The sequence below is a fragment of the Cetorhinus maximus genome, chromosome 11, assembly GCF_964194155.1.
Source record: "Cetorhinus maximus chromosome 11, sCetMax3.hap1.1, whole genome shotgun sequence".
NCBI classification, from domain to species: Eukaryota; Metazoa; Chordata; class Chondrichthyes; order Lamniformes; family Cetorhinidae; genus Cetorhinus; species Cetorhinus maximus.
The window spans coordinates 6,394,077-6,420,047 of NC_135889.1; the positions used below are offsets into that span (position 1 = coordinate 6,394,077).

Here is a 25,971-nt window from a genome sequence, read left to right on the forward strand (position 1 = left end):
ATATTTCAGAAATATATATTTTTAAGCAACATCTGGGACTCCAAACTGGGCAATCTCAGTAAATCTTCCTTGACTTTTCACAACAACATGGATACAGAATTGGCTAAGAGGCAGAAAACAGAGTGTGTGATGAATGGCTGATCTTCAGTCTTGAGGGTGGTAGATAATGGGAGTTCCCCAAGGTTCGATGCAATGACCACTGCTCTGAGATACATAAACGATACGGGTATAAGGTACGATTTCAATATTTGTGGAGTGTGGGCATCGCTGGCAAGGTCAACATTTGTTGCCCATCCCTAATCGCCCTAGAGCTGAGTGGCTTGCTAAGAGTCAACCACATTGCCGTGGGTCTACAGTCAAATGTAGGCCGGACCGGGTAAGGAAGGGCATGAGTGAACCGGGTGGGCTTTTACAACACTTGACAATATTTTCATGGTCACTATCATATTCCAGATGTTATTAGTTAAAATCAAATTCCACCAGCTGCTGTGGTGGGATTTGAACCCACATCCCCAGACAAAGAGCCTCAAACCTCTAGGTTACTAGTCCTGTGGCATTACCATTGCACCACCATCAACCCCAGTGCCACAGATAGTGAGAATGATAGTGATAGGCTTCAAGAGGACCCAGGCCGGCTGGTGGAGCAGACACATGGCAGATGAAGCCAATGCAGAAAAGTGGGAGGTGATTATATTTGGTAGGAAGAACAAGGAGAGACAACAGAGCACCCACTAAATGGTACAATTTTACAAGAGTTACATGAACAACATTCGTGGGGCTGCTTGTGCACAATTCTTTGAAATCCCTTGGATGTTTAATGGTTTCTGCTTGTTTTACCAGGTCTATGAGAGTCTGCATCAGTACCTGAGGAGGAGGCCACCACCAGTTATGCTCCAGGCATCTGTGCTTTGCCGAGAGGTGGGGAAAAGCTTTCTTACTTTGTGAAAAGGCCTGGATTCAAAGGTCTTCATCCCATCTAACACATCCTGTTCAACAAAGGATAGGCCATGATTTTCACACAATGGAGCCACTACCAGATAGTACTGAATAATATTTTCAGGAGAGAACATTTGGGGCAGTTATACGCAGCTGGCCATATGTGGCGCGTGTGCAGATCTCTGTGTGTGTGTGTGTGTGTGTGTGTTCGGGTCAGTTTGTATGTATAGGTCAGTGTGTGTGTGCATTGTGTGTTTACACACAGGTGTGTGTGTGTGTGTGTTTACACACGTATGTGTGTGTGTGTGTGTGTATGCAGATGTGTGTGCGTAGATAGGTCTGTGTATGTATGTGGTGTGCGTGTGTGTGTGTACATACCAGTCTGCATGCATGCATGATATATATATGTATATACATATATACACACATGGGTCTGGGTTTCTGTGTGTGTGTGTGTTTGTTTGTGTGTGTGTGCGTGTGCATGTGTGTGTTGTGTGTACCAGTTTGCATGCGTGCGCGATATATATATATGTGTATATACACACACGGGTCTGGGTGTATGTGTGGGTGTGTGTGTGTGTGTGCCATTGTCTGTGTGTGGTTGTCCAGGTCTGTGTATGTTTGACCAGGTTTGTGTGCCCAGCTCTGTGTGTGTATCTATTTGGGTCTCTACATGTATCAGTGAGTGTCAACGTTCACCTTTACAGGTGACAGAGATGCTTCGAGGAACTTCTCGTTCTATGGACTTCCGAGAACTACACTGGCTCCTTGAAAAACCTGATTTCCAGGTAGGAATTTCTTGGTATTAATTTGCTGTTTCTGAATTATTTATTATTCAAACAGTTTGGATCGACTGTAATGTTTACTGTCTTTCATGTTGCATAAGTTATTAATTATTCATACTTACAAAAACTCACTTTCACACTCAAGTACACTCTCAAACAAGCTCACGTTCTTAGAATTACAACAGGCCCTTGGGTCCAACCTGTCTCTGCAGATGTTGTATTTTTAACCCTATTTCTTAGTGTCTATCTCATATTGACGGCCTTTAGTTTAATTCTTGCCCGCAAGAGGAAACATTCTCTCTGAGCTGGATGTTCGTCAATGGAGATAGGTATCAGGAGCCTGGAATTTTTCTGACCCTGCGATCCTGCCTGTGCCTGGCCTATTTTCATGACCGGGAGGCGGATGTGGACTGGAGTTGGGCCTGCTGCCTCTGGAGGCAGCATCGAGGCAGGCTGAAATCGACAGATCAGAAGGCCTGACGCCATTTACTGGGCCCTCGGCCCAATTGTAATCATAGAACCATAGAAAAGCTACGGCACAGAAAGAGGCCATTTAGCCCATCATGTCTGCACCATTTTAATCCCACCCTCCTGCACCTGGTCCGCAGTCTTGCAGGTTACAGCGCTTTAAGTGCAGATCCAGCCCTCAGCCTCACCCACCTCCCATGTCCCCTCCATGACCCCATGCCCCCTCCATGTCCTCGTCCCCCTTCCATACTCCTCCCATTAACCCATGACTGCCATGCTTCCTCCATGCCCACTCTTCCAGTATGCTCAATCCACAGAACCAATGATCCATTGGCAAGTTTGGCAAGTCTCTGAAATACTCTTGAAACTGACAACACAATCAAACACAATTTGAAAATGTCCTTTGAAAAAAAAACTGCTCATTTTACAACCTCTTAAAAGTGCTAAACACATACAGCCATTCATAGTATCAGTGGCAAAAAGCTTTAATCCACTTCACACCTCTTAATCATGTGTAAATAAACACACAGACATTGTGTGTTTCAAAGAAAGGTCAGGTTATTACCAGGTTAATAAAGATATCAATTAAACAAAGCTAGCATTCCCCTGCAAGCTGTGTCAACATTGCCTACAGAGGTGAGCCCATTAGCCATTCTTGGAGATTAACTATCTGGCAAATTTATCAACAGAAGCTGTTTGGACAGATGGCCAGACCTCTGTTTTTTTCCAGATGGCCTCATTATGAATGCTTGGCTGATCTTTGTTTGAAGATTTTTTTCCAATGACTGTGTGTTTATTTGAAGAAGATTAAGAGGTGTGAAGTGGATTGTAGGTTTCCTCAATGGGACTTTCCCTGCCTATGATTGATTGTCAGGTTTATGAGAAGGTAAGAGGGGGACATGCTTTTCAAAGGGAATGTTGAATGGATGCCTTTTTTTTTAAATTCATGACTAAACCATTGCCATTCATCCTCATGAGGGACCTTATTGAAAAAAAGATTCAGAGCTATCAGGAGCAGGTCAACATATACAAGGGCACTTAACGTACAGACATGCAAGGACTCATCTAAGCTGCCGTGAACCACGTCTACCAACAAAATAAGCCAAGCTGCATCAAAATTGTGATGGGGGTGGGGGTGGGGGGGTGCTGTTTGAAATGCCCACCCGTGCAATGGAGTGGGCAAAGGCGGGAGTGCGGCGTGTGGGCTCACTACCTGCTTCCTTATCCCACACCGGCAAAAGTAGCCAGAAACAGGTACCGGGTCAGGGGTCCTGGAATCGGACCCTGCCCGCCATTTTTAAAGCCTTCCCTGACTAGGCCCGACTCCACCAAAACCTGGGCCTCTGCACCCATTCTATCAAAACCTTCCGTAAGTTTAATGGTCTCTACCAGGTTGCCCTTCAGCCTTCTCTTTTCAAGAGGAAAGAGCCTCAATTATTCATTCCTTCCCGATAGGTATAAACTTGTAGCTCTGGTATCACAGGGAGATGGTGGTGTAGCAGTAATTTCACTAGTCTAGTAATCGAGAGGACCAGGTTAAGGCTCTGGGGGAGCACAGGTTCAAATTCCACCTTGGCAGCTCAAGCAAGTTAAATTCACTTAATTAAATCTAGATTGCTGTCAAAACCTATCTGGTTCTCTAATGCCCCTTAGGGAAGGAAACCTGCCATCCTTACCTGGTCTGGCCAGGTAAATTTGACTCCAGTCCCACACCGACCTGGGTGGACATTCAACCCGACTCTGAAGTGGTCCGTTCTCTTTGCCCACGCACTCCGTTTCTGATTCCCCAGTTGACAAGAGGAGGAGTTGACCCTAGATTGTCATCAGCCAGGAATGAGGGATGAGGCAGCAGAGTGGGATCGATGCCACAGCCCAAATTTATATGTTCTTTTGGTTGTTGAGGGTCTTTGTCAATGGAATCTCAGCAGTTGCACAGAACTGAATTTGAATCCAAAGGTGATAGGTCAGTGCCTAAACCATTCGCGCTGGCAAGGGACCTTGCTGAAATAAAGATTATCACAACAATACATACATTTGTACACGTACAAGAGCATTACACTAACAGGCACTCAAGGACACTATATAACACCTGCAAGGACTCATGTACATGTTGATGTAGACAAGGACATGTGTACATGCACATGAGCACCTGTACGCACACCAGGCTGTGAATGTGTACAGAAACACCAATGAACGAATATGGACATGTATTCAGAATCATGTATAATCACACTAATCTAGATGTATAATCAGGCAAAAACATGTATCTACGCACATTACATATACTGGTACATGTATAAGTGCACAGAATACATGTGTTGTTTACACAAGAGTGTGTGCACACACACGAGGCCATGTCTGAAGGTACAGCTCACATACCACCTGAGGCTTTTAAATGGATTCAACACCAAATCATCACCCTCTCCATCTCCCTGCAAGAGTTTAACAGCTGACGGTTTGATTGGTTAACAGGCCCTGCTCTCTGCTCATGACACCGTGGCTCAGAAAGACTTCGATCCCCTCCTGCCTCCACTGCCAGATAACATCCCTGAAGATGAGGAAGCCTTGAGGATAGTGTGCCTGGTGAAAAACAAGCACCCTTTGGTAAGGCCAGGTGACGTAAGGGAGATACAGGACTGTACTAAGTTCATTTACTGTTCTGTATCAACGAGTTGTAAAAAAAAATGCTCAAATTCAACACCTTAACTTCTCTTATCCTCTCAGTCAGTGCTTCTCGCTCTCTCAGTCGCTGCATTAATTACATGTGTGGGATGGTTACATGTATGTGTTAGTCATGTGTGTGGGTTAGTCATATTATATGTGTATTTCACATGTGTGGGTTAGTCACATGTGTGGGTTAGTCACACGTGTGGGTTAGTCACACGTGTGGGTTAGTCACACATGTGGGTTAGTCACATGTGTGGGTTAGTCACATGTGTGGGCTAGTCACGTGTGGGTTAGTTAGATGTGTGGGTTAGTTAGATGTGTGGGTTAGTCACATGTGTGGGTTAGTTAGATGTGTGGGTTAGTTAGATGTGTGGGTTAGTCACATGTGTGGGTTAGTTAGATGTGTGGGTTGGTTAGATGTGTGGGTTAGTCACATGTGTGGGTTAGTCACATGTGTGGGTTGGTTTCAATTTTGGGCTAGTCACATGATCGTGTTAGTCACCTGTATGTGTTAAGTCACATGTGTGGGTTTGTCACATGTTTGGGTTGGTGACGTGATTGGACGGGTTAACCTTAGGGCAGCCAGCTGTCCGGGACGTGGGTTCAGAGACAGAGTTACGATCAATCTGATCTATCCAGGCCCAGGTTGTTCCCCACTTCAGAGAGAGCGAGAGGGAGAGTAGGCCTGAGCCTCAGGCATTCGCCTGCCTATCCATCTCACTGGGGCCAGAGGGTATTGTGGCAAGATCGCCAGCAAAGCATGGCTCTTGGTATCCTGATATGTGAGCGATCCACGGTGCGGCGATACGGCGACGGGTACATCAGAGGCAGCAGGTTGGGGAAGGGAGCAGGAGCAAACAGGCTACCTTTACATCCCTGCGCACATCACTCACTCCATCCCAAGTCCATGTCCACGAACCTCCTGGTTCAAACCGGGAAGAGCTGACAGCAAAAAGTGACGATTGAGCTGTCGATAATTGTACCCGTGGATAGGGGGGGGCTGCTTTCTCATCCTCTCCGTAAGATGCTAACAAGAGCCGCGTGCTGTTAATCGCTCTCCGGTGAGAGACTGGGAGAGATCCGCGACAGGCCCCAAAACTCTGACCTCCCTTGTGTCTCTGAACGCAGGGCGCCACCATTAAACGCCACGAAGTGACCGGGAACATCGTGATAGCTCGAGTGATCCGGGGCGGCCTCGCTGATCGCAGCGGTGAGTGAACGCTGAGCGCTCGTGCGTGGTGGCTGGGGGGGTGGGGTAACTGCTCGGGAGTGCGCGGGCAGTGCAGAGGCTTGACAACTGCCCGCGTCCTTCAGTGAATGAAGACCCTTGCTGAGCTCAGAATGTCGTCCCTCACGGGAATGAGTAAAGATCCTGAGGGGATGCGACGGGGCAAACGCTGAGAGGATGTCTCCCCCTTGCACGGGAGCCTAGAATTAGGGGACGGGTCCCCCATTCACGATGGAGATGAGGAGAAGGTTTCTTCTCTCAGAGGGTCGTTGGCCTGTGGAATTCTCTTCCCCAGAGAGCAGCGGAAGCTTGAATTCATTCAAGGCTGAGTTAGACAGATTTTTGATCGGGAAGGGGATCAAGGGTTATGGGGGGGCAGACAGGACAGCGCAGTTAAGGCCACAATTGGATCAGCCACGATCTTCTCAAATAGCAAGAGCAGGCTCGAGGGGCTGAATGGCCCTACACCAGCTCCTAATTCTTGGCTTCTCCATTGTTCTTTATGGGTTTAACTGAAGCCGACGTTGAGCGAGGGCCGGGGGTTCCCACCCCATCAATGCAGGAGCTGGAATAGTAACTCGGAACGGGGTTCGGGTGGGCAGAGGGGTTGAATGTCAAACACTCCCCGCTTCAGCTCATGCTGCCTATCAGCTACACCCCCTCCCCCACTCCCCCAATACAAGGGTGGGGTGGGAGTGGTGGAACCAGCAGCTGCCCCATCAGGGTAGGTGGGGGGGGCCAGAGGCCATCAGTAAGAAGGTATGTCATGGGGAGTGGGTATGGGTTGAACTCACCAGGAGGGAACAGGGAGTGGCGATGGAGAGACTGGGGTGGGGGAGGCCTCAGCTTCCTATGAGGCCTGGAGGAGCACTACTGACACCTCCTGTTCCCACATCAATGCTTCATCAATCCATCAGAAGGTCAGAAATGGGGGTGTTCGCTGATGATTGTAGTGCCCAGCACCATTAGTAACCCCTCAGATAATGATGCAGTCCGTGTCCATAAGCAGCAAGACCTGGACAATATCCAGGCTTGGGCTGAGAAGTGACAAGTAACATTCGCGCCACACAAGTGCCAGGCAATGGCCATCTCCAACAAGAGAGAATCTAACCATCGCCCCCTTGACATTCAATGCCATCACCATCCCCCACTATCAACATCCTTAGGGTTACTATTGACCAGAGTGAGGAGAGACTGGCTGCCCTTGACATCAAGGCAGCATTTGACCAAGTGTGCCATCAAGGAGCCCTGGCTCCTTGGGAATCAGGGGGAAAATTCTCCACTGGTTGGAGTCATACCAGGCACAAAGGAAGATGGTTGTAATTATTGGAGATCAGTCAGCTCAACTCCAGAACATCACTGCAGGAATTCCTCGGGGTAGTGTCCTCGACCCAACCATCTTCAGCTGCTTCATCGATGACCTTCCTTCCAACATAAGGTCAGAAGTGGGGATGTTCGCTGATGATTGCACAATGTTCAGCACCATTCGCAACTCCTCAGATACTGAAGCAGTCCATGTCCAAATGCAGCAAGACCTGGACAATATCCAGGCTTGGGCTGACAAGTGGCAAGTAACATTCATGCCACACAAGTATCAGGCAATGACCATTTCCAACAAGGGAGAATCTAACCATCACCCCTTAATGTTCAATGCCATTACCATCACTGAATCCCCCACTATCAACATCCTGGGGGTTACCATTGACCAGAAACTGAACTGGACCAGCCATATAAATACTGTGGCTACAAGAGCAGGTCAGAGGCTAGGAATCCTGCAGCGAGTAACTCACCTCCTGACTCCCCAAAGCCTGTCCACCATCTACAAGGCACAAGTCAGGAGTGTGATGGAATACTCTCCACTTGCCTGGATGAGTGCAGCTCCCACAACACTCAAGAAGCTCAACACCGTCCAGGACAAAGCAGCCTGCTTGATTGGCACCACATCCACAAACATTCACTCCCTCCACCACCAACGCACAGTAGCAACAGTGTGTGTACCATCTACAAGATGCACTGCAGGAATTCACCAAGACTCATTAGACAGCACCTTCCAAACCCACGAACACTACCATCTAGAAGGAGAAGGGCAGCAGGTGCATGGGAACACCACCACCTGGAAATTCCCTCTAAACCTGACTTGGAAATATATCGCCGTTCCTTCACTGTCACTGGGTCAAAATCCTGGAACTCCCTCCCTAACAGCACTGTGGGTGTACCTACACCACATGGACTGCAGCGGTTCAAGAAGGCAGCTCACCACCACCTTCTCAAGGGGCAATTAGGGATGGGCAATAAATGCTGGCCCAGCCAGCGACACCCACATCCTGTGAATGAATTTTAAAAATATATAAACTTTACTGGACCAGCCATATAAATGCTATGGTTACAAGAGCAGATCAGAGGCTGGGAAATCTATGGAGAGGTCAGGAGTGTGATAGAATACTCTCCACTTGCCTGGGTAAGAGCAGCCTCTACAACACTCAAGAAGCTCAACATCATCCAGGAGAAAGCAGCCCAGTTGATTGGCACTCCATCCTCCACCTTAAACATTCACTCCCTCCACCACCGACACACAGTAGCAGCAGTGTGTGTACCATCGACAAGATGCACTGCAGAAACTCACCAAGTCTCCTTAGACAGCACCTTCCAAACCCACGACCACCTAGAAGGACACCGGCATGGGTCTACATCGGGAGGCAGGGGGAGGGTAGCTCTACACTGCTACACAGTTGGAGCAGTTTGTACCATATACAAAGAGTCGTAGCTTCATCAACATCAGCCTCCAAACCTGCAGTCTCTACCACCTGAAGGGACATCACCATAACTCTACACTGTGGCTAAAGTGGCTCTACACCGTGAGGGGGGTGGGGGAGGGGGAGTGGGTGGATGTTGGCCTGGACACCATGACGACTGGGCCTGAGAACAATCAGCATCTGGGTTGGGTACATTCCCTGATGGAATTCCCTTGATCTGGCAATGCCCATACTTAAAATCCTAACCCATGGTGTCATGGTGAGGAAGGCAATCTTTGTGTCCAGGACTTTGCAATAATCGCACAATCTGTACAATCCCCACCCCCTCACTCACCACAGACCCCCCACCAGCTGTTTCCACCTGTCCATGGGGTAGGGGCTGAAGGTGTGTGATTGGAAGCAGGAGACGGTGTGTGGTGTGGGCTGTGGTGTGAGCTGTGGTGTGAGCTGTGGTGTGTGGTGTGGGCTGTGGTGTGAGCTGTGGTGTGAGCTGTGGTGTGTGGTGTGGGCTGTGGTGTGGGCTGTGGTGTGAGGTGTGGTATGAGGTGTGGGCTGTGGTGTGAGGTGTGGTGTGAGGTGTGGGCTGTGGTGTGAGGTGTGGGCTGTGGTGTGGGCTGTGGTGTGAGGTGTGGGCTGTGGTGTGGGCTGTGGTGTGAGGTGTGGACTGTGGTGTGAGCTGTGGTGTGAGGTGTGGTGTGTGGTGTGGGTTGTGGTGTGAGGTGTGGGCTGTGGTGTGAGGTGTGGTGTGAGGTATGGGCTGTGGTGTGGGCTGTGGTGTGAGCTGTGGTGTGAGCTGTGGTGTGAGGTGTGGTGTGAGGTATGGGCTGTGGTGTGGGCTGTGGTGTGAGCTGTGGTGTGAGGTGTGGTGTGAGGTGTGGTGTGAGGTGTGGGCTGTGGTGTGAGGTGTGGGCTGTGGTGTGAGGCGTGGTGTGAGGTGTGGTGTGTGGTGTGGGCTGTGGTGTGAGGTGTGGGCTGTGGTGTGGGCTGTGGTGTGAGGTGTGGACTGTGGTGTGAGCTGTGGTGTGAGGTGTGGTGTGTGGTGTGGGTTGTGGTGTGTGGTGTGGGCTGTGGTGTGAGGTGTGGTGTGAGGTATGGGCTGTGGTGTGGGCTGTGGTGTGAGGTGTGGTGTGAGGTATGGGCTGTGGTGTGGGCTGTGGTGTGAGGTGTGGTGTGTGGTGTGGGCTGTGGTGTGAGGTGTGGGCTGTGGTGTGGGCTGTGGTGTGAGGTGTGGTGTGTGGTGTGGGCTGTGGTGTGTGGTGTGGTGTGAGGTGTGGGCTGTGGTGTGAGCTGTGGTGTGAGGTGTGGGCTGTGGTGTGAGCTGTGGTGTGGGCTGTGGTGTGTGGTGTGGGCTGTGGTGTGAGCTGTGGTGTGAGGTGTGGGCTGTGGTGTGAGCTGTGGTGTGAGGTGTGGGCTGTGGTGTGAGCTGTGGTGTGGGCTGTGGTGTGTGGTGTGGGCTGTGGTGTGAGGTGTGGGCTGTGGTGTGAGCTGTGGTGTGAGGTGTGGGTTGTGGTGTGAGCTGTGGTGTGAGGTGTGGGCTGTGGTGTGAGGTGTGGGCTGTGGTGTGAGCTGTGGTGTGTGGTGTGGGCTGTGGTGTGAGGTGTGGGCTGTGGTGTGAGGTGTGGGCTGTGGTGTGAGGTGTGGGCTGTGGTGTGAGCTGTGGTGCGAGGTGTGGGCTGTGGTGTGAGCTGTGGTGTGAGGTGTGGGCTGTGGTGTGAGGTGTGGGTTGTGGTGTGAGCTGTGGTGTGAGGTGTGGGCTGTGGTGTGAGGTGTGGGCTGTGGTGTGTGGTGTGGGCTGTGGTGTGAGCTGTGGTGTGAGGTGTGGGCTGTGGTGTGAGGTGTGGGCTGTGGTGTGAGGTGTGGTGTGAGGTATGGGCTGTGGTGTGGGCTGTGGTGTTGGCTGTGGTGTGAGGTGCGGACTATGGTGTGGGTTGTGATGTTGGCTGTAGACTCTTGGCACAGTGCCAATAAACTCAATCCACCGCCACACACTGATAGCTATTCGCGGTCTGATTTCAGGGTTGCTGTTTGCTGGCGATCAGCTGGTTGAAGTTAACGGGATACCTGTGGCTGGGCTGAAGCCTGAACAGATCATCCAGCTCCTGGTAACAGCTTCATGCAAGTGAAACATCCGCTCCCTCTCCATGTCCATGGCTTTCCTTCCTGCTCCCAGTATTACACCCTCTCCAAACGGCACTGCCTGGCCTCCTGCGGCACTGACTGTCCATCAGTAACTCACCCAGAGCTGCAGCCTCCACATGTAGCACTGGTCCGTGAGGCTGGGTTTCTGACTGTAAAGGCCCCATTGACCCTCCCCTCACCCAGGAGTCACTGGAGGCCAGTTGGCTCCTCTGAGCCCTGCCCTGGTGGAGAAGATAACTCATCGCAGTCCCACTCAGTACAACCTGGTCTCTGTGACTCAATAACCCACTGCCTTGAAAATTTACCTAACTGGGGTTCATTTTAACTCCCTGCGCCCACTAGGCAGAACGTGGGCCAGGGATAGGCCATTAAAAGGGAGCAGGGAGCTTATACTCTGTTCCCAACCCGATCTGGGTCCATTGCACCAATACCCAGGCTGACAAAGACCTCTCCCATCATGTAGAACAGGTTCCCATGATGTCATCAGGGCCCAATCTCTGACTTCAACCGGATAGATTAGTTAGGGAACATTGGTAGTTTCCCTGCCAAGCCAAATTTGTCAGGAACAGCATCCAGGGGGAGGCCCAACAAGGGGAGGTTTCTGTGTGGGTCAGGAGCAGCATGAGTTCGGGGTGTCCTCAACCCAAGTGTCTGCCAATAGCCATAGAGTCAGAACGACACAGAAGGATGCTACTTGGCCTACTAATTTCATGCTAACTCTCTGTAGACCAACCTAATTAGTCCCATTCCCCCGCTCTATCCCTGTAGCTCCGCGAGTTTATTTCCCTCAAGTTCCCCACCCATTTTCCTTTTGAAATCGTTCATCGTCTTCTCTCCCACCGCCCCCGTGGGCAGAGAGTTCCAGATCATTACCGCTCGCTGTGTAAAAATGCTCTTCCTCACATTCCCCCCACTAGAATCTCTTGTCCAAGACGTTAAACCTGTGTCCCTCCCTAGTCCTTGCACCATCAGCCAATGTGAACAGCTTCTCTTGTCTACCTAAACCTCTTATAATCACCTCTATCAAATCTCCCCTCAATATCCCTTTGCTCCAAAGAGGACAACCCCAGCTTCTTCCAACCTCACCTCGTAACCAAAATCCCTCATCCCTGGAACCATTCTGGTAAATCTCAAGGACCCTCACATCCTTCCTAAAATGTGGTGACCAGGGCTGGACACAATACTCCAGTCAGAATCTAAACAGGGGTCTGTGCAGGTCCAGCATAACTTCCCTGCTTTGTACTCAATGCCTCCATTTATGAAGCCCAAGATCCCATTAGCTTTGCTAACAGCTCTCCCAATATGTGCTACCACCTTCAAAAATCTATGCACATGAAACCCCTGGTTCCTCTGTCCATGCACACTCTTTAGGCCTTTGTTATTGAGTCTATATTGTCTCTCCCTATTCCTTCTGCCAAAATGCATCACTTCCCTGTATTAAAATCCACCTGGCACTTGTCTGCCCATTCCACTAGTTATTTATATCCTTGGCTTCTTGAGGAACTATACCCCAGTGAAAGTCAGCATCTTCAGAAGGGGAAGGGACCCATATCTCGCCAACAGTAAGCACCTTCAGAGGAGGGGACCTGTACCGCAGTGAGAGTCAGCACCTTCAGGAGAGGAGGGAACCTGTACCCCAGTGAGAGTCAGCACCTTCAGGAGAGGAGGGGGTCCCCATACCCCAGTGAGATTCAGCCCCTTCAGGAGAGGAGGGGACCTGTACCCCAGTGAGATTCAGCACCTTCAGGAGAGGAGGGGACCTGTACCCCAGTGAGAGTCAGCACCTTCAGGAGAGGAGGGGGACCTGTACCCCAGTGAGAGTCAGCACCTTCAGGAGAGGAGGGGACCCGTACCCCAGTGAGAGTCAGCACCTTCAGGAGAGGAGGGGACCTGTACCCCAGTGAGAGTCAGCACCTTCAGGAGAGGAGGGGACCTGTACCCCAGTGAGATTCAGCCCCTTCAGGAGAGGAGGGGACCTGTACCCCAGTGAGAGTCATCACCTTCAGGACAGGAGGAGACATGTACCCCAGTGAGAGTCAGCACCTTCAGGAGAGGAGGGGACCCGTACCCCAGTGAGAGTCAGCACCTTCAGGAGAGATGGGGACCTGTACCCCAGTGAGAGTCAGCACCTTCAGGAGAGGAGGGGACCTGTACCCCAGTGAGAGTCAGCACCTTCAGGAGAGGAGGGGACCTGTACCCCAGTGAGAGTCAGCACCTTCAGGAGAGATGGGGACCTGTACCCCAGTGAGAGTCAGCACCTTCAGGAGAGGAGGGGACCTGTACCCCAGTGAGAGTCAGAATCTTTGGGGTGACGGAGGGTGTAAGAGGATCCCGGTTTTGTTTTAAGGCAGTGTCCTATTGATTGTACAGAATGGTTGTTGTGAAATGGCACTGCCGACACAGAGCCTGAGCAGGCCCACTGCAGACACCAATTCCTGATCTTAATCTCTTGAGTAGATGATCGAGGTCCCGGGAGGAAGAAAGTAGGCTCCTTTTTAAAAATATATATAGATATCATTGGGACTTGGTCTGCAAATTAAGATGAAGACTGGAGAGCAGTGACAGTTTCAGACCTCCCTACCTGGCTTAACCTTCCTGGAGTCAGATTGTGAGTCATAGTGATATAACCAAGCTACAGTAACACAGTGGGACCTGGACAGAAAGAAAGGCTTGTATTTATATAGTGCCTATCACATCCACTGGACGTCCCAGAGCACTTTGCAATCTATTAAGTACCTCTTAAAGCATAGTCGCTGTTGCAATGTAGGAAACGGTAACAGGCAATCTGCGCACAGCAAGCTCCCACAAACAGCAATTTGATAATGACCAGGTAATCTATTCTGTGAGGTTGATTAAGGGGTAAATATTGACCAATTCACAGGGGTTAACTCTGCTGCGAAACAGGATCTTTTACATCCAGCTGGGGGTTTAACATTTCAGCCACAGGACAGCACCTCCTGGAGTGCAGCACTCCCTCAGTACTGCACTGGAGTGTCAGCCAATACTTTTGTGCTCGGGTTCCTGGAGTGGGACTTGAACCCACAAACCTTCTGACTCAGTGGCGAGAGGGCTACCCACAAACCCTCAGCTGACAGCGTTGTTTAATGGGCAGACAGGAGGCAGATAAGGGATGGACAGAGGTCTCCCCCCCCCACCAAAACTTTACTGAGGAACCGTTTTGCTCCTGTTCTATATTATTTGTGCTATATATTCGATAAAAGTGACAACTAATCCATTGTCTATTCGAACAGGCCAAGTCCGAGGCCAGCGTCGTGTTCAAGCTTATTCCAGTGTCACACCGGCCAACAAGCTCCTCTCAAAACATGGTAAGGCCTGTGTCACACTGATTGCCCCTCAGAGACGGGCTTATTTTATACAGAAACTTATCCAGCGTTGAGCTGGGATTTATATCATCCTTGACCCTATCTCCTGAATCTATAGCTGTCTTCTTCCTGCCTTCCCCTCTAACCCAGCACCCCACACAGTCCCTTCCCATCTTCTTACAATATCTACCCATCTCCATCCAGATCTCTTTCACTGCCCAAACTCTCTGCCACTTCTTTCTGCACATATTTCTCACTCTCCCTGCATCGTACGCCCTCACTACCCCTCTCTGGCACTGACGCAAGCAGAGAGAGAAGCGTTCTCAATTGGGTATCTTACACTTTCATCTCCACTTGTACTAAAGTGAGTTTGGAGTGATAACTGATCATGGACCCACTAGTGAGCCTGTTTAACAATCCTCATAGCAAACCATCGACTTGTGAGAGGAAACACCCGCCATACTTAAACAACTTAAGTCAAAAGGGAATTAGACTGTTATCTGAAAAGGAAGAATGCTCAGGGTTACAGGGAGAAGGCAGGAGAATGGCACTAAGGGAATTGACCATTTGGAGAGCCAGTTCAGACACGGAGGGCCAAATGGCCTCCTTCTGTGCTGGAGCAATTCTGTGATCTCCCTGTCCCATCATTATTCTCATTCTCACTCTCATTATCGCCCAGTCTCATCACTCCCCAGTGGGATATTGCAGAGTAAACTACAGTAGCAGAGTTTAAGATGATCCGGATGTTGGTGGATAGATGCTGTGGGGAACTGGAAGTCAATGTAGATCAGCCTGGGCAGGTATGGGTGAATGGGACCCAGTGTGGGCCATTATATGAGCAGCAGAGTTTTGGATTAACGGGCGTTTACAGAGGGTGGAGAATGAGAGATCAGCCAAGAGAGCATTGGAATATGTCAGGAATATATGATAATTGTCATGATATTTTTGGAATTTATTGTAAAATAGAGTAATAGTGGAATGTGTCTATATGTGCATGTGGGTGAGACTTAGTTGAATTAGAGGCAGCTAGTCTGGGTGCTTTGATGTAAGAAGAGAAGTTAGGTTTGAAATGTTAATTAGGCAAACACGGGGAAGTTTAGAAACACAGGCGTCAAGGGAACATTTGCATTTTTAAATAAACCAGGCTAGATTGTTTCCAAAGGAGGGGTGAAATGTGTCACCTAGCCAGGTGAAATTTAGAAACAGTGTGTTTATTTTTCCCAAAGATTACTGGTAAAACCTAGTGCTATGAGAGGTTTTTATTATCAGGGAGATAAAGTCCAAAGACATGGTGAAACAATGAGTATTTGCATTCAAAGGGGAAAATAGGGATAAAAGAGAGAAGACTGTTTGTAAGAAAAGGCATTTTAAGATCTTACAAGTGCGATAAAGCCTTCAGCATCTATGCCTCAAGCTGATGTCTTCAAAGGACTGAAGTTAAGAAAACTCACTTGGAATTCGACTTGTTCAGGGTATCGAGTTTCTTTGCCTGGGTCTTTTAAAAATCTATGGGGAGAATTCTCCCCCCATCAGGGGAGTTGTGTGGGGGCGGTTGGGGGTGGGCGTGGACCTGATCAGCGCCCCCGATCGGGTCCGCGCCGCCATTTTATGTGAGCGGGCCAATTAAGGCCCGCCCAATGTGACATGCACCCGGAAGCGCTGAGCGCTCCCTGTACGGGCGGGGGGGGTGGGTTTCCCTGAGTCGGGGCCTGCACTTTTTCGAGCAGAGGTGCTTCAGGGAGATTAGTTTAAGTTTAAAAAAGCTAAATAAAGAAAAGAAAAAATTTAAGACATGTCCCTTCATGTTATAGTGTCACATGAGCTGGGACAGGTCAATGAACTTTTATAAAAACTTTTATTCAATTTATAAACACTTCATGAAACCTCATCCCGCCCGTGGATGAGGGTTCCATGAAAAATGCGAAGGCCGCCTGGGCTCTTCGCCTGCCCCCTGCCAACCCTTAAGGTTGGACGGGCAGCTCAGGTTATTGGTTTAATTAGTTTTTAAATGGCCTTAGTAGGCCTTTGACAGTTCAGCAGGCACGCAGCTGAACTGAAAATCTAACTGACGCGTGGTGACATCGGGACGCACGCCCGACATCACCCCGCATCATTTTACGCCTTAGCAAGCGGACCCTGCCCCCGCTCACTGAGCCGAAAATTCTGGCCTACGTGTCTTACTGTTGCCTTAACGAAAGCGTAACTGGGAGTTAGGTTGATTAGGGGGTTTAGAAGCTATCATAGTAGCAATTTGTAGAGGTATGTAAATATTTAAAAATCATTTTTCTTATTAATAAATGTTAATCTAGTTTTGTAAAGCCTATAAGGCTTGGTGGTCTTATTACTACTGAATTCAAGGCCCATCTCGAAAAAACAAGTTGTGGCAGTTGTTTCAAGTTTCCCTTTGGGGACTTGAACAACTCAGCATTTACCATCGGCTGTGTCATAAGAAATAGTTGAGTCTGGAGGTGACAAAGGCATGAATGAGGGTTCAGTCACAGATGGGCTGAGATAGGAGTGAAAACGAGTGATGTTCCAGAGGCGCAAGTGGGCAGTCTTTGTGATGGAGAGGACACAGGGTCAGAAGATGGGCTCAAGAACAAACAGGATATCAGGTAGAAACCATTAGTTAATTGGATATAATAACATCACCCAACCACCAGTGGCCCTGCCTACAGCTGTCATGGACCTAAGCTCTGGAATTTCCTCCCTAAATCTCTCCACCTCTCTCACTTCCTTTAAGAAACCCCTTAAAACCCATTTGTTTGACCCAAGTTTTTGATAATCTTCCCTAATATCTCCTTAATGCCTTTTACTACATTAGTTTATTTTCTTGCATATTCAGTACTATACTCACATTCTCTGATAATTAGCACCGCAACTCTAGTTACTTTATTTACACTGAACATTATCTGCTTTCTCCAGTTTAAGCTGTTGACTCTCTGTAATGGGTGATGAACTCACAAGCGCCAATTGCTGTTTAACAATCCTATGTCGTGATCTAGAGGTTGTTCACGTAATTTACATCGCCAGTTTCCGAAATTGGCCGCAGTTAAAAGCCCAGCAGGAAGAGGAGAGTGACCGAGCTATGTATGTGGTCTGGTTAGATGGGAAGTACCAGAATCGGAACATTTGAGGACTCTGGGTCTATATTCGATGGAGTTTAGAAGGATGAGGGGGGATCTGATTGAAACTTACAGAATACTGAAAGGCCTGGATAGAGTGGACGTGGGGAAGATGTTTCCATTAGTAGGAGAGACTAGGACCCCAGGGCACAGCCTCAGAGTAAAGGGAAGACCTTTTAGAACAGAGATGAAGAGAAACTTCTTTAGCCAGAGAGTGGTGAATCTATGGAATTCATTGCCACAGAAGGCTGTGGGAGGCCAGGTCACTGAGTGTATTTAAGACCGAGATAGATAGGTCTTGATTGGTAAGGGGATCAAAGGTTACGGGGAGAAGGCGGGAGAATGGGGTTGAGAAACTTATCAGCCATGATTGAATGGCGGAGCAGACTTGATGGGCCGAATGGCCTAATTTCTGCTCCTATGTCATATGGTCTTATGTCTTATGACTGGAAGATAGAGTTATCTCTGGAATTTACTTTGTACATTCACCAGTCGGGCCAGATGTGAAAGTTCGTGCCATGGGTGGTGATTTGGGACAACCTTTGCATCCCAGTCAATACTTTCCCCTTTGCTAAAACCTCATGATCAATATTGAACATCCCCTGCTGTTCCCCGATCCTGAGCCCAACCCCCGGCACTATGTTGTGATCAGCCCTACAAAGGGCATCAACTACCCCCATCTTCCCCAGTTATACATAAGAACTTAAGAATTAGGAGCGGAAGGAGGCCATTTGGCCCTTCGAGCCTGCTCCACCATTCAATCGGATCATGGCTGGTCAGGTTGTGGCCTTAACTCCATTTTCCTGCCTGTCCCCCCACCCCCACATTGACCCTTGACTTCCTTGTCAATAAAAAATCTGTCTCATTCAGCCTTGAATATATTCAATGACCCAGCCTCCACTGCTCTCTGTGGAAGAGAATTCCAAAGATTAACGACCCTCTGGGAGAAGAAATTCCTCTTCATCTCCATCTCAAATGGGAGACCCCCTTATTTTGAAACTGTGCCCCCAAGTTCTAGACTCCCCTACAAGAGGAAACATCCTCTCAGCATCTACCCTGTCAAGCCCCCTCAGGATCTTATATGTTTCAATAGGACTGCCTCTCATTCTTCTAAACTCCAAGGAGTGTAGGCCCAACCTGCTCAACCTTTCCCCATAAGACATCAAAGTACTGGCCCCCAGAATCTGACTGATCTGTTATGTTTTCTTGTTCAGATTTAACAGTTTCTTCTATTTCGTTCCTCGTATAATTTATTTTAAGTCATTGATCGCACACTGCATGCGGTTAACTAGCATCTGATGCAGAACTGTTCATGCTTTCCCCCTTCCCTGCAGCTTTATGTAAGAGTGCTGGTGGATTACTGCCCTCAGTATGATCCCGCCATCCCCTGTTCAGAAGCCGGCCTGAACTTCAGGAGGGGGGACGTCCTGCAGATTGTCGACCAGACTGATGCGCTGTGGTGGCAGGCCAAGAATATCACAACGCCCTCGAGATGTGCAGGCCTGGTTCCCTCCAACAACCTGCTGAAGAGGTAAGGCGACCGTCTCTGAGTGTGTAACAGCAGGACTTGTGCGAGGGCACAGCTGATGCCTTGTGAGGGCTAGTCCCTCTAGCTGAATTACTGCTATGCATAAGTAGAGCTGGAGCTCTTGTGGCGCAGTGGGTAGTGTCCCTGCCTCTAAGCCAGAAACTCCAGGTTCAAGTCCCACTCTAGGACCTGATGGCCAAGGAAGGTGCATTTACAACACAGCTAAACAGGTTGAGTATCAACTGGCAAATCCTTGCTACACATAGCAGGTGGTAAGAGCAGGAGAGGTTCCTGGTCAGCCATGTGTTGGAAAGAAAATTGGAGCCTCTACCACCATAGCTCCAGAGTACAACATGCATGTAAAGGTGTGTGTTGCCAAATACACTTTTGGGAGTTCAGTTGGCTAGACGTCTGGTGTGGATCAGATTGCTGCCAACAGCACGGGGTTCAATCCCCATTCTGTCTGGGGCTGATTCTGGACCTGCCTCCTTGCCCCTCACCATGGCGCTATGGGCAGAGAGCTCAAGAAGAAGATAAATAAGCAGAGATGTGGCTTCCAGTTACAAGAAGGACCCATCTTCCAGACGTGACAAGGACCTGTCTGCTCTCTTAGGTCAACACACAAGGTCTCTTGGCATTATTTCAGAGAAGAGCAGGAGAGTTCTACTTCGGAACCTGGCAAATATTTACCCCTCAACCGAACATCACTTAAAATAAAACATTATCTGGTTATTAACACATTGCTTTGTGGGAGCTTACAGTGTGCCGCATTTTCTACATTATTATAGTAACTTCCTTCCAAAAAGTATTTAATTGGCTGAAAAACGGTTTTGGACTTCCTGGGCTGCAAGATATTGACATTAGCAAGGTGATGAACAACCAGCTAATGTGTTTTCTGGTAATGCTTCTAGAGAGTGTGATGAGAAGGTGTCAGGAGAACATGCTGCTCTTCCTCACGTAGGGTATTGCAATCTTTAACACTCACCGGATCAGACAAAAAGGACCTCATTCTAATGATGCTCTTATAGGATGAACCAAACTGGTATGGCACAGGTTAGATACAGAGTAAATCTCCCTCTACACAGTCTCATCAAACACTCCCAGGACAGGTACAGCACGGGGTTAGATACAGAGTAAAGCTCCCTCTACACTGTCCCCATCAAACACTCCCAGGGCAGGTACAGCACGGGGTTAGATACAGAGTAAAGCTCCCTCTACACTGTCCCATCAAACACCCCCAGGACAGGGACAGCACGGGGTTAGATACAGAGTAAAGCTCCCTCTACACTGTCCCATCAAACACCCCCAGGACAGGGACAGCATAGGTTGGAGGAAGAAGGAAAGGATTGAAGAAAAAGTCTTCCAGTCTATTTAAAGCTCATCCCCCTGGTACATTAACTCTATGTCAAAGACCATCTCTCCCATCAAAGCTTACCATCTCTGACATTCACTCTCCTGCAGTTGCCTGCAGCTTAGGAGTTTAGAATTCTTTCATGAAAAAGTTTTGGCTTGCTTGGGTTGAACAGCTTATTCATTTTCTAAATCTTCCACTGCTCTTCCCTGTATATGCTGGAATTCTGCTCTGTGTCCATGAACATGTTTACTGTGTGTACCTTACTCAATCCCCTCTTTCTTGTATCCCCAGGAAGCAGAGGGAGTTCTGGTGGTCGCACTCCTTCCTGTTGCACACTTGTAACAAATCAACACTCCGTGAGTAACACCAATGTGGGGATGTTACAGTCAGTGTGGGAGTGTTACAGTCAGTGAAGGGGTGTTGCAGTCAGTGAGGGGGTCGTTACAGTCATTGAGGGGATGTTACAGTCAGTGCAAGAGTGTTACAGTCAATATGAGGGTGTTACAGTCAGTACAAGGGTTTTACAGTCAGTGCGAGGGTTTTACGGTCAGTGAGGTGGTGTTACAGTTAGTGAGGGGCGCATTACAGTCAGTGAGAGGGTGTTGCAGTCAGTGAGGGATGTTATAGTCAATGCAAGGATGTTACAGTCAGTATGAGGGTGTTACAGTCAGTGTGAGGATGTTACAGTCAGTGTGAGGGTGTTACAGTCAGTGTGAGGGTGGTACAGTCAGTGTGAGGATTTACAGTCAGTGAGGGGGTGTTACAGTTCGTGAGGGGGAGCATTACAGTCAGTGCAAGGGTTTTACAGCCAGTGAGGGGGTTGTTACAGTCAGTGAAAGGGTATTACAGTCAGTGCAAGAATGCTACAGTCAGTGCAAGGGTGCTACAGTCAGTGTGAGAATTTACAGTCAGTGAGGGGGATGATACAGTTAGTGAGGGGGAGCATTACAGTCAGTGCGAGGGTGTTGCAGTCAGTGAGGGGATGTTACAGTCAGTGCAAGGATGTTACAGTCAGTGCAAGGGTGTTACAGTCAGTGAGGGGGTTTTACAGTCAGTGCGAGGGTGTTGCAGTCAGTGAGGGGATGTTACAGTCAGTGCAAGGATGTTACAGTCAGTATGAGGTTGTTACAGTCAGTGTGAGGATGTTACAGTCAGTGAGGGGGTTTTACAGTCAATGAGGGTGTTGTTACAGTCAGTGCAAGGGTGTTACAGTCAGTGAGGGGGTTCTACAGTCAGTGTGAGGGTGTTACAGTCAGTGCAAGAGTGCTACAGTCAGTGCGAGGGTGCTACAGTCAGTGTGAGGATTTACAGTCAGTGAGGGAGGTGTTAAAGTTAGTGAGAGGGAGCATTACAGTCAGTGCGAGGGTGTTGCAGTCAGTGAGGGGATGTTACAGTCAATGCAAGGATGTTACAGTCAGTGTTAGGAAGTTACAGTCAGTGTGAGGATGTTATAGTCATTGTGAGGATGTTAGTCAGCGTGAGGGTGTTACAGTTTGTGAGGAGACGTTACAGTCAGTGTGAGGGTGTTGCAGTCAGTGAGGGGACATTACAGTAAATGTGAAAGTGTTACAGTCAGTCAGGGGATATTACAGTCAGTGTATGGATTTTACAGTTAGTGCGAGGATATCACAGTCAGTTTGGGGGTGTTACAGCACTGACTCTTTCTTGGGCACTGAGTTCTCTCCTGTGCATGACGAAGGCCATTCCTATTGTGCGTGCTCTCACCCTCTGTTTCCTGGTTATACCCTGACTTTGCTGTTTTCAGATATTTTGATCCCCGACACAGACCTTACGTTGACCATAAAGATTTTCCTTTAAGATTAAGGGGTGGGTCTCGACTGCAGTATCTTCATCTCCTTTAAAAGGTGCTGAGGACAGTGTTGACTTTGTGCCTCGTTGCTCTCACTGCCTGTAAGAGCTTGTGTGCTGAATGTGATCTGTTTAACTTTCTGCTGCTGGCGGGGTTTATGCAGTGAGTCCAGTGGAAGAAGGTGAGTAGATCCAATCAGATGCTGAACTGCTACATTCTCATTGTGTTTCCTGCCTGAAGCTCCCACCTCATTTATGTCTCATTTGTGCGGCTTACAGAAGAGGACATGGCAATTGCTGAGAAGTTTGTTGAAACAGGTAATAAAAAGGTGGGTAGATGGGCTTGAGGGATACAGGGAGAAGGTGGGTAGGTGGGCTTGAGGGATACAGGGAGAAGGTGGGTAGGTGGGCTTGAGGGATACAGGGAGAAGGTGGGTAGGTGGGCTTGAGGGATACAGGGAGAAGGTGGGTAGGTGGGCTTGAGGGATACAGGGAGAAGGTGGGTAGGTGGGCTTGAGGGATACAGGGAGAAGGTGGGTAGGTGGGCTTGAGGGATACAGGGAGAAGGTGGGTAGGTGGGCTTGAGGGATACAGGGAGAAGGTGGGTAGGTGGGCTTGAGGGATACAGGGAGAAGGTGGGTAGGTGGGCTTGAGGGATACAGGGAGAAGGTGGGTAGGTGGGCTTGAGGGATACAGGGAGAAGGTGGGTAGGTGGGCTTGAGGGATATAGGGAGAAGGTGGGTAGGTGGGATTGAGGGATATAGGGAGAAGGTGGGTAGGTGGGATTGAGGGATATGAGGAGAAGGTGGGATTGAGGGATAAGGGGAGAAGGTAGGTAGGTGGGCTTGAGGGATACAGGGAGAAGGTAGGTAGGTGGGCTTGAGCAATACAGGGAGAAGGTGGGTAGGTGGGATTGAGGATATGGGGGGAAGGTGGGTAGGTGGGGTTGAGGGATATAGGGAGGAGGTGGGTAGGTGGGATTGAGGATATGGGAGAAGGTGTGTAGGTGGGGTTGAGGGATATGGAGAGGAGGTGGGTAGGTGGGATTGAGGATATGGGGGGAAGGTGGGTAGGTGAGGTTGAGGGATATGGGGAGAAGATGGGTAGGTGGGGTTGAGGGATATGGGGAGAAGGTGGGATTGAGGGATATGGGGAGAAGCTGGGTAGGTGGGGTTGAGGGATATGGGGAGAAGGTGGGATTGAGGGATATGGGGAGAAGATGGGTAGGTGGGGTTGAGGGATATGGGGAGAAGATGGGTAGGTGGGGTTGAGGGATATGGGGAGAAGGTGGGGTTGAGGGATATGGGGAGAAGATGGGTAGGTGGGGTTGAGGGATATGGGGAGAAGGTGGGATTGAGGGATATGGGGAGAAGATGGGTAGGTGGGCTTGAGGGATATGGGGAGAAGGTGGGTAGGTGGGATTGAGGATATGGGGAGAAGGTGTGTAGGTGGGGTTGAGGGATATGGAGAGGAGGTGGGTAGGTGGGATTGAGGATATGGGGGGAAGGTGGATAGGTGGGGTTGAGGGATATGGGGAGGAGGTGGGTAGGTGGGGTTGAGGGATAAGGGGGGAAGGTCGGTGGGTGGGGTTGCGGGATATGGGGAGGATGTGCGTAGGTGGGGTTGAGGGATAAGGGGGGGAAGGTCGGTGGGTGGGGTTGAGGGATTTTGAGAGAAGGTGGTTGGGGAGGGTTGACAGATATGAAGTGATGTTGGGTGGGGCTGAGGATTATAGGGAGGAGGTCGGTGGATAGGGTTGGTCTGTGAAAAGGATTTGGATCTGGGGAGTATTTCATATTCCATTTCAGACTTTAATGTACATGGAAGTGGTGATTTTTGGTAGAGACTCAAAGGACCTTTGCCCACCTCCTGTTGAAAGCCATCCACTTATCTTATGAGGGGGTTTATTTTAAATGTTCGGGAATGCACCATCACACAGGCCCAGGTCAAGGTGAACCATATTAGCTTGGGAAGCATACTGACTATATATTTTGAGAGTGTGGGGAAGGGGTGGGGTGGCCTTGAGTATCAGAAATACAGGCAGAAATTCCCAAGCTTCTAGGGTCAGTCTTTTTGCCAGGAGCCCCTAGTTGTAAAATGACCCCTAATGTCTGCATTTCCAAACATTGTGTCAAGATTTTCTTTCTTATCTCCACAGATGAAGAAACCTTTGAATCAGGTAAGTGAGCCTTACGTGTTTAATGTACAGTGCTAACAATACTCCCCATGAACTGCAAACAGCTCAGATGACCAATATCCCCCATTGTGGCCCATAGTTTGGGGATGGGTGTGGGGACCACAGTCGGTGTGTCGCCATTTCCTGAATAGGAACCATGCCAGGCTCCCCTCCCCACTCCATCCATCACTCATATTCATTGTCTTCCTGTGCCTCTGGCCCAGGTCATAAAAAATAGGAGCAGGAGGAGGCAATTGAGTCCTTCAAGCCCACTCTGCCATCTATAAGATCATGGCTGATCTGGTTGTGGCCTTAACTCCATTTTCTTGCCTGTTTCCCATAACCCTTAACTCCCTTGTTGATCAAAAATCTAACTCAGCCTTGAATATATTCGTGATCCAGCCTTCATGAGGAGGAGAACTCCAAAGACCGATGACCCTCTGAGAGAAGAAATTCCTCCTCATCTTCGTTTAAATGGGAGACCCCTTATCTTTAAACTGTGCTCCTCAGCTCTAGATTCCCCCACAAGAGGAAAGATCCTTTCAGCACCTACTGTGTCAAGCGTCCTCAGAGTCTTATATGTTTCAATAAAATCACCTCTCATTCTTCTAAACACCAATGAGTGTAGGTACAACCTGCTCAATCTTTCCTCATAACACAACCCCATCATCCCAGGGATCAGCCTAGTCTGCCTTCTCTGAACTGCTTCCAATGCAAGTATATCTTTAGTATTGCTGAAAATTCTTATTCTCCTGCAAAAGGAAACGTCCCCTCCACATCCACCTTGTCAAGACCCCTCAGGATTTTAAAGGTTTCAATCAAGTTGCCTCTTACTGTTCTAAACTCCAGTGGATACAACCCTAGCCTTTCTTCTTAAGACAACCCACCCATTCCTCGTATTAGTCTAGTAAACCTTCTCTGAACTACTTCTAACACATTTACATCTGTCCTTAAATAAGGAGACCAATACTGTACACAGTATTCCAGATGTGGTCTCACCAGTGCCCTGTACAACTGAAGCATAACCTCCCTGTTTTTGTATTCAATTCTTCCCGCAATAAATGATAACATTCCACTAGCTTTCCTAACTATCTGCTGCACCTGCATACTAACCTTTTGTGATTCATGAACTAGGACACCCAGATCCCTCTGCATCTCAGAGCTCTGCAATCCCTCATCATTTAGATAATATGCTTTTTTTTTTATTCTTCCTGCCAAAATGGAAAATTTCACATTTTCCCACATGATACTCCATTTGCCAGATCTTTGTCCAATCGCTTAACCTATCTATGTCCCTTTGTAGCCTCATTATGTCCTCTTCACAACTTACTTTCCTACCTATCTTTGTGTCATCAGCAAATTTAGCAACCATACCTTTGGTCCCTTCATCCAAGTCATTTAATATAAATTGTAAAAAAGTTGAGGCTGCAGCACTGATCTAAGTAAAGTACATCCACTGGTTCCCCTTTATCCACAGCACATGCAACTCCTTCAAAGAACTCCAATAAATTGGTTAAACATGATTTCCCTTTCACAAAACCATGTTGACTCTGCCCAATTGCCTTGAATTTATCTATGTGCCCTGCTATAACATCTATAATAATAGCTTCTAACATTTCCCTATGACAGATGTTAAGCTAACTGGCCTGTAGTTTCCTGCTTTCTGTCTCCCTCCCTTTT

The 25,971-nt window shown here is 48.8% G+C and overlaps 1 protein-coding gene across 1 annotated transcript in view; it reads left to right on the plus strand.

Annotated features, from left to right (window-relative positions):
- The window catches only part of LOC144686245 (MAGUK p55 subfamily member 4-like), a 57,206-nt gene that overhangs the window by 6,285 nt on the left and 24,950 nt on the right, over window positions 1-25,971 (plus strand). Inside the window, exons 3-11 of the mRNA XM_078551339.1 lie at window positions 841-918; window positions 1,644-1,724; window positions 4,662-4,793; window positions 5,985-6,066; window positions 10,854-10,939; window positions 14,228-14,302; window positions 18,759-18,955; window positions 20,598-20,662; window positions 24,274-24,294. Coding sequence (XP_078407465.1) covers window positions 841-918; window positions 1,644-1,724; window positions 4,662-4,793; window positions 5,985-6,066; window positions 10,854-10,939; window positions 14,228-14,302; window positions 18,759-18,955; window positions 20,598-20,662; window positions 24,274-24,294 — 817 coding nt within the window. The remainder of the gene's footprint in view (window positions 1-840; window positions 919-1,643; window positions 1,725-4,661; window positions 4,794-5,984; window positions 6,067-10,853; window positions 10,940-14,227; window positions 14,303-18,758; window positions 18,956-20,597; window positions 20,663-24,273; window positions 24,295-25,971) is intronic.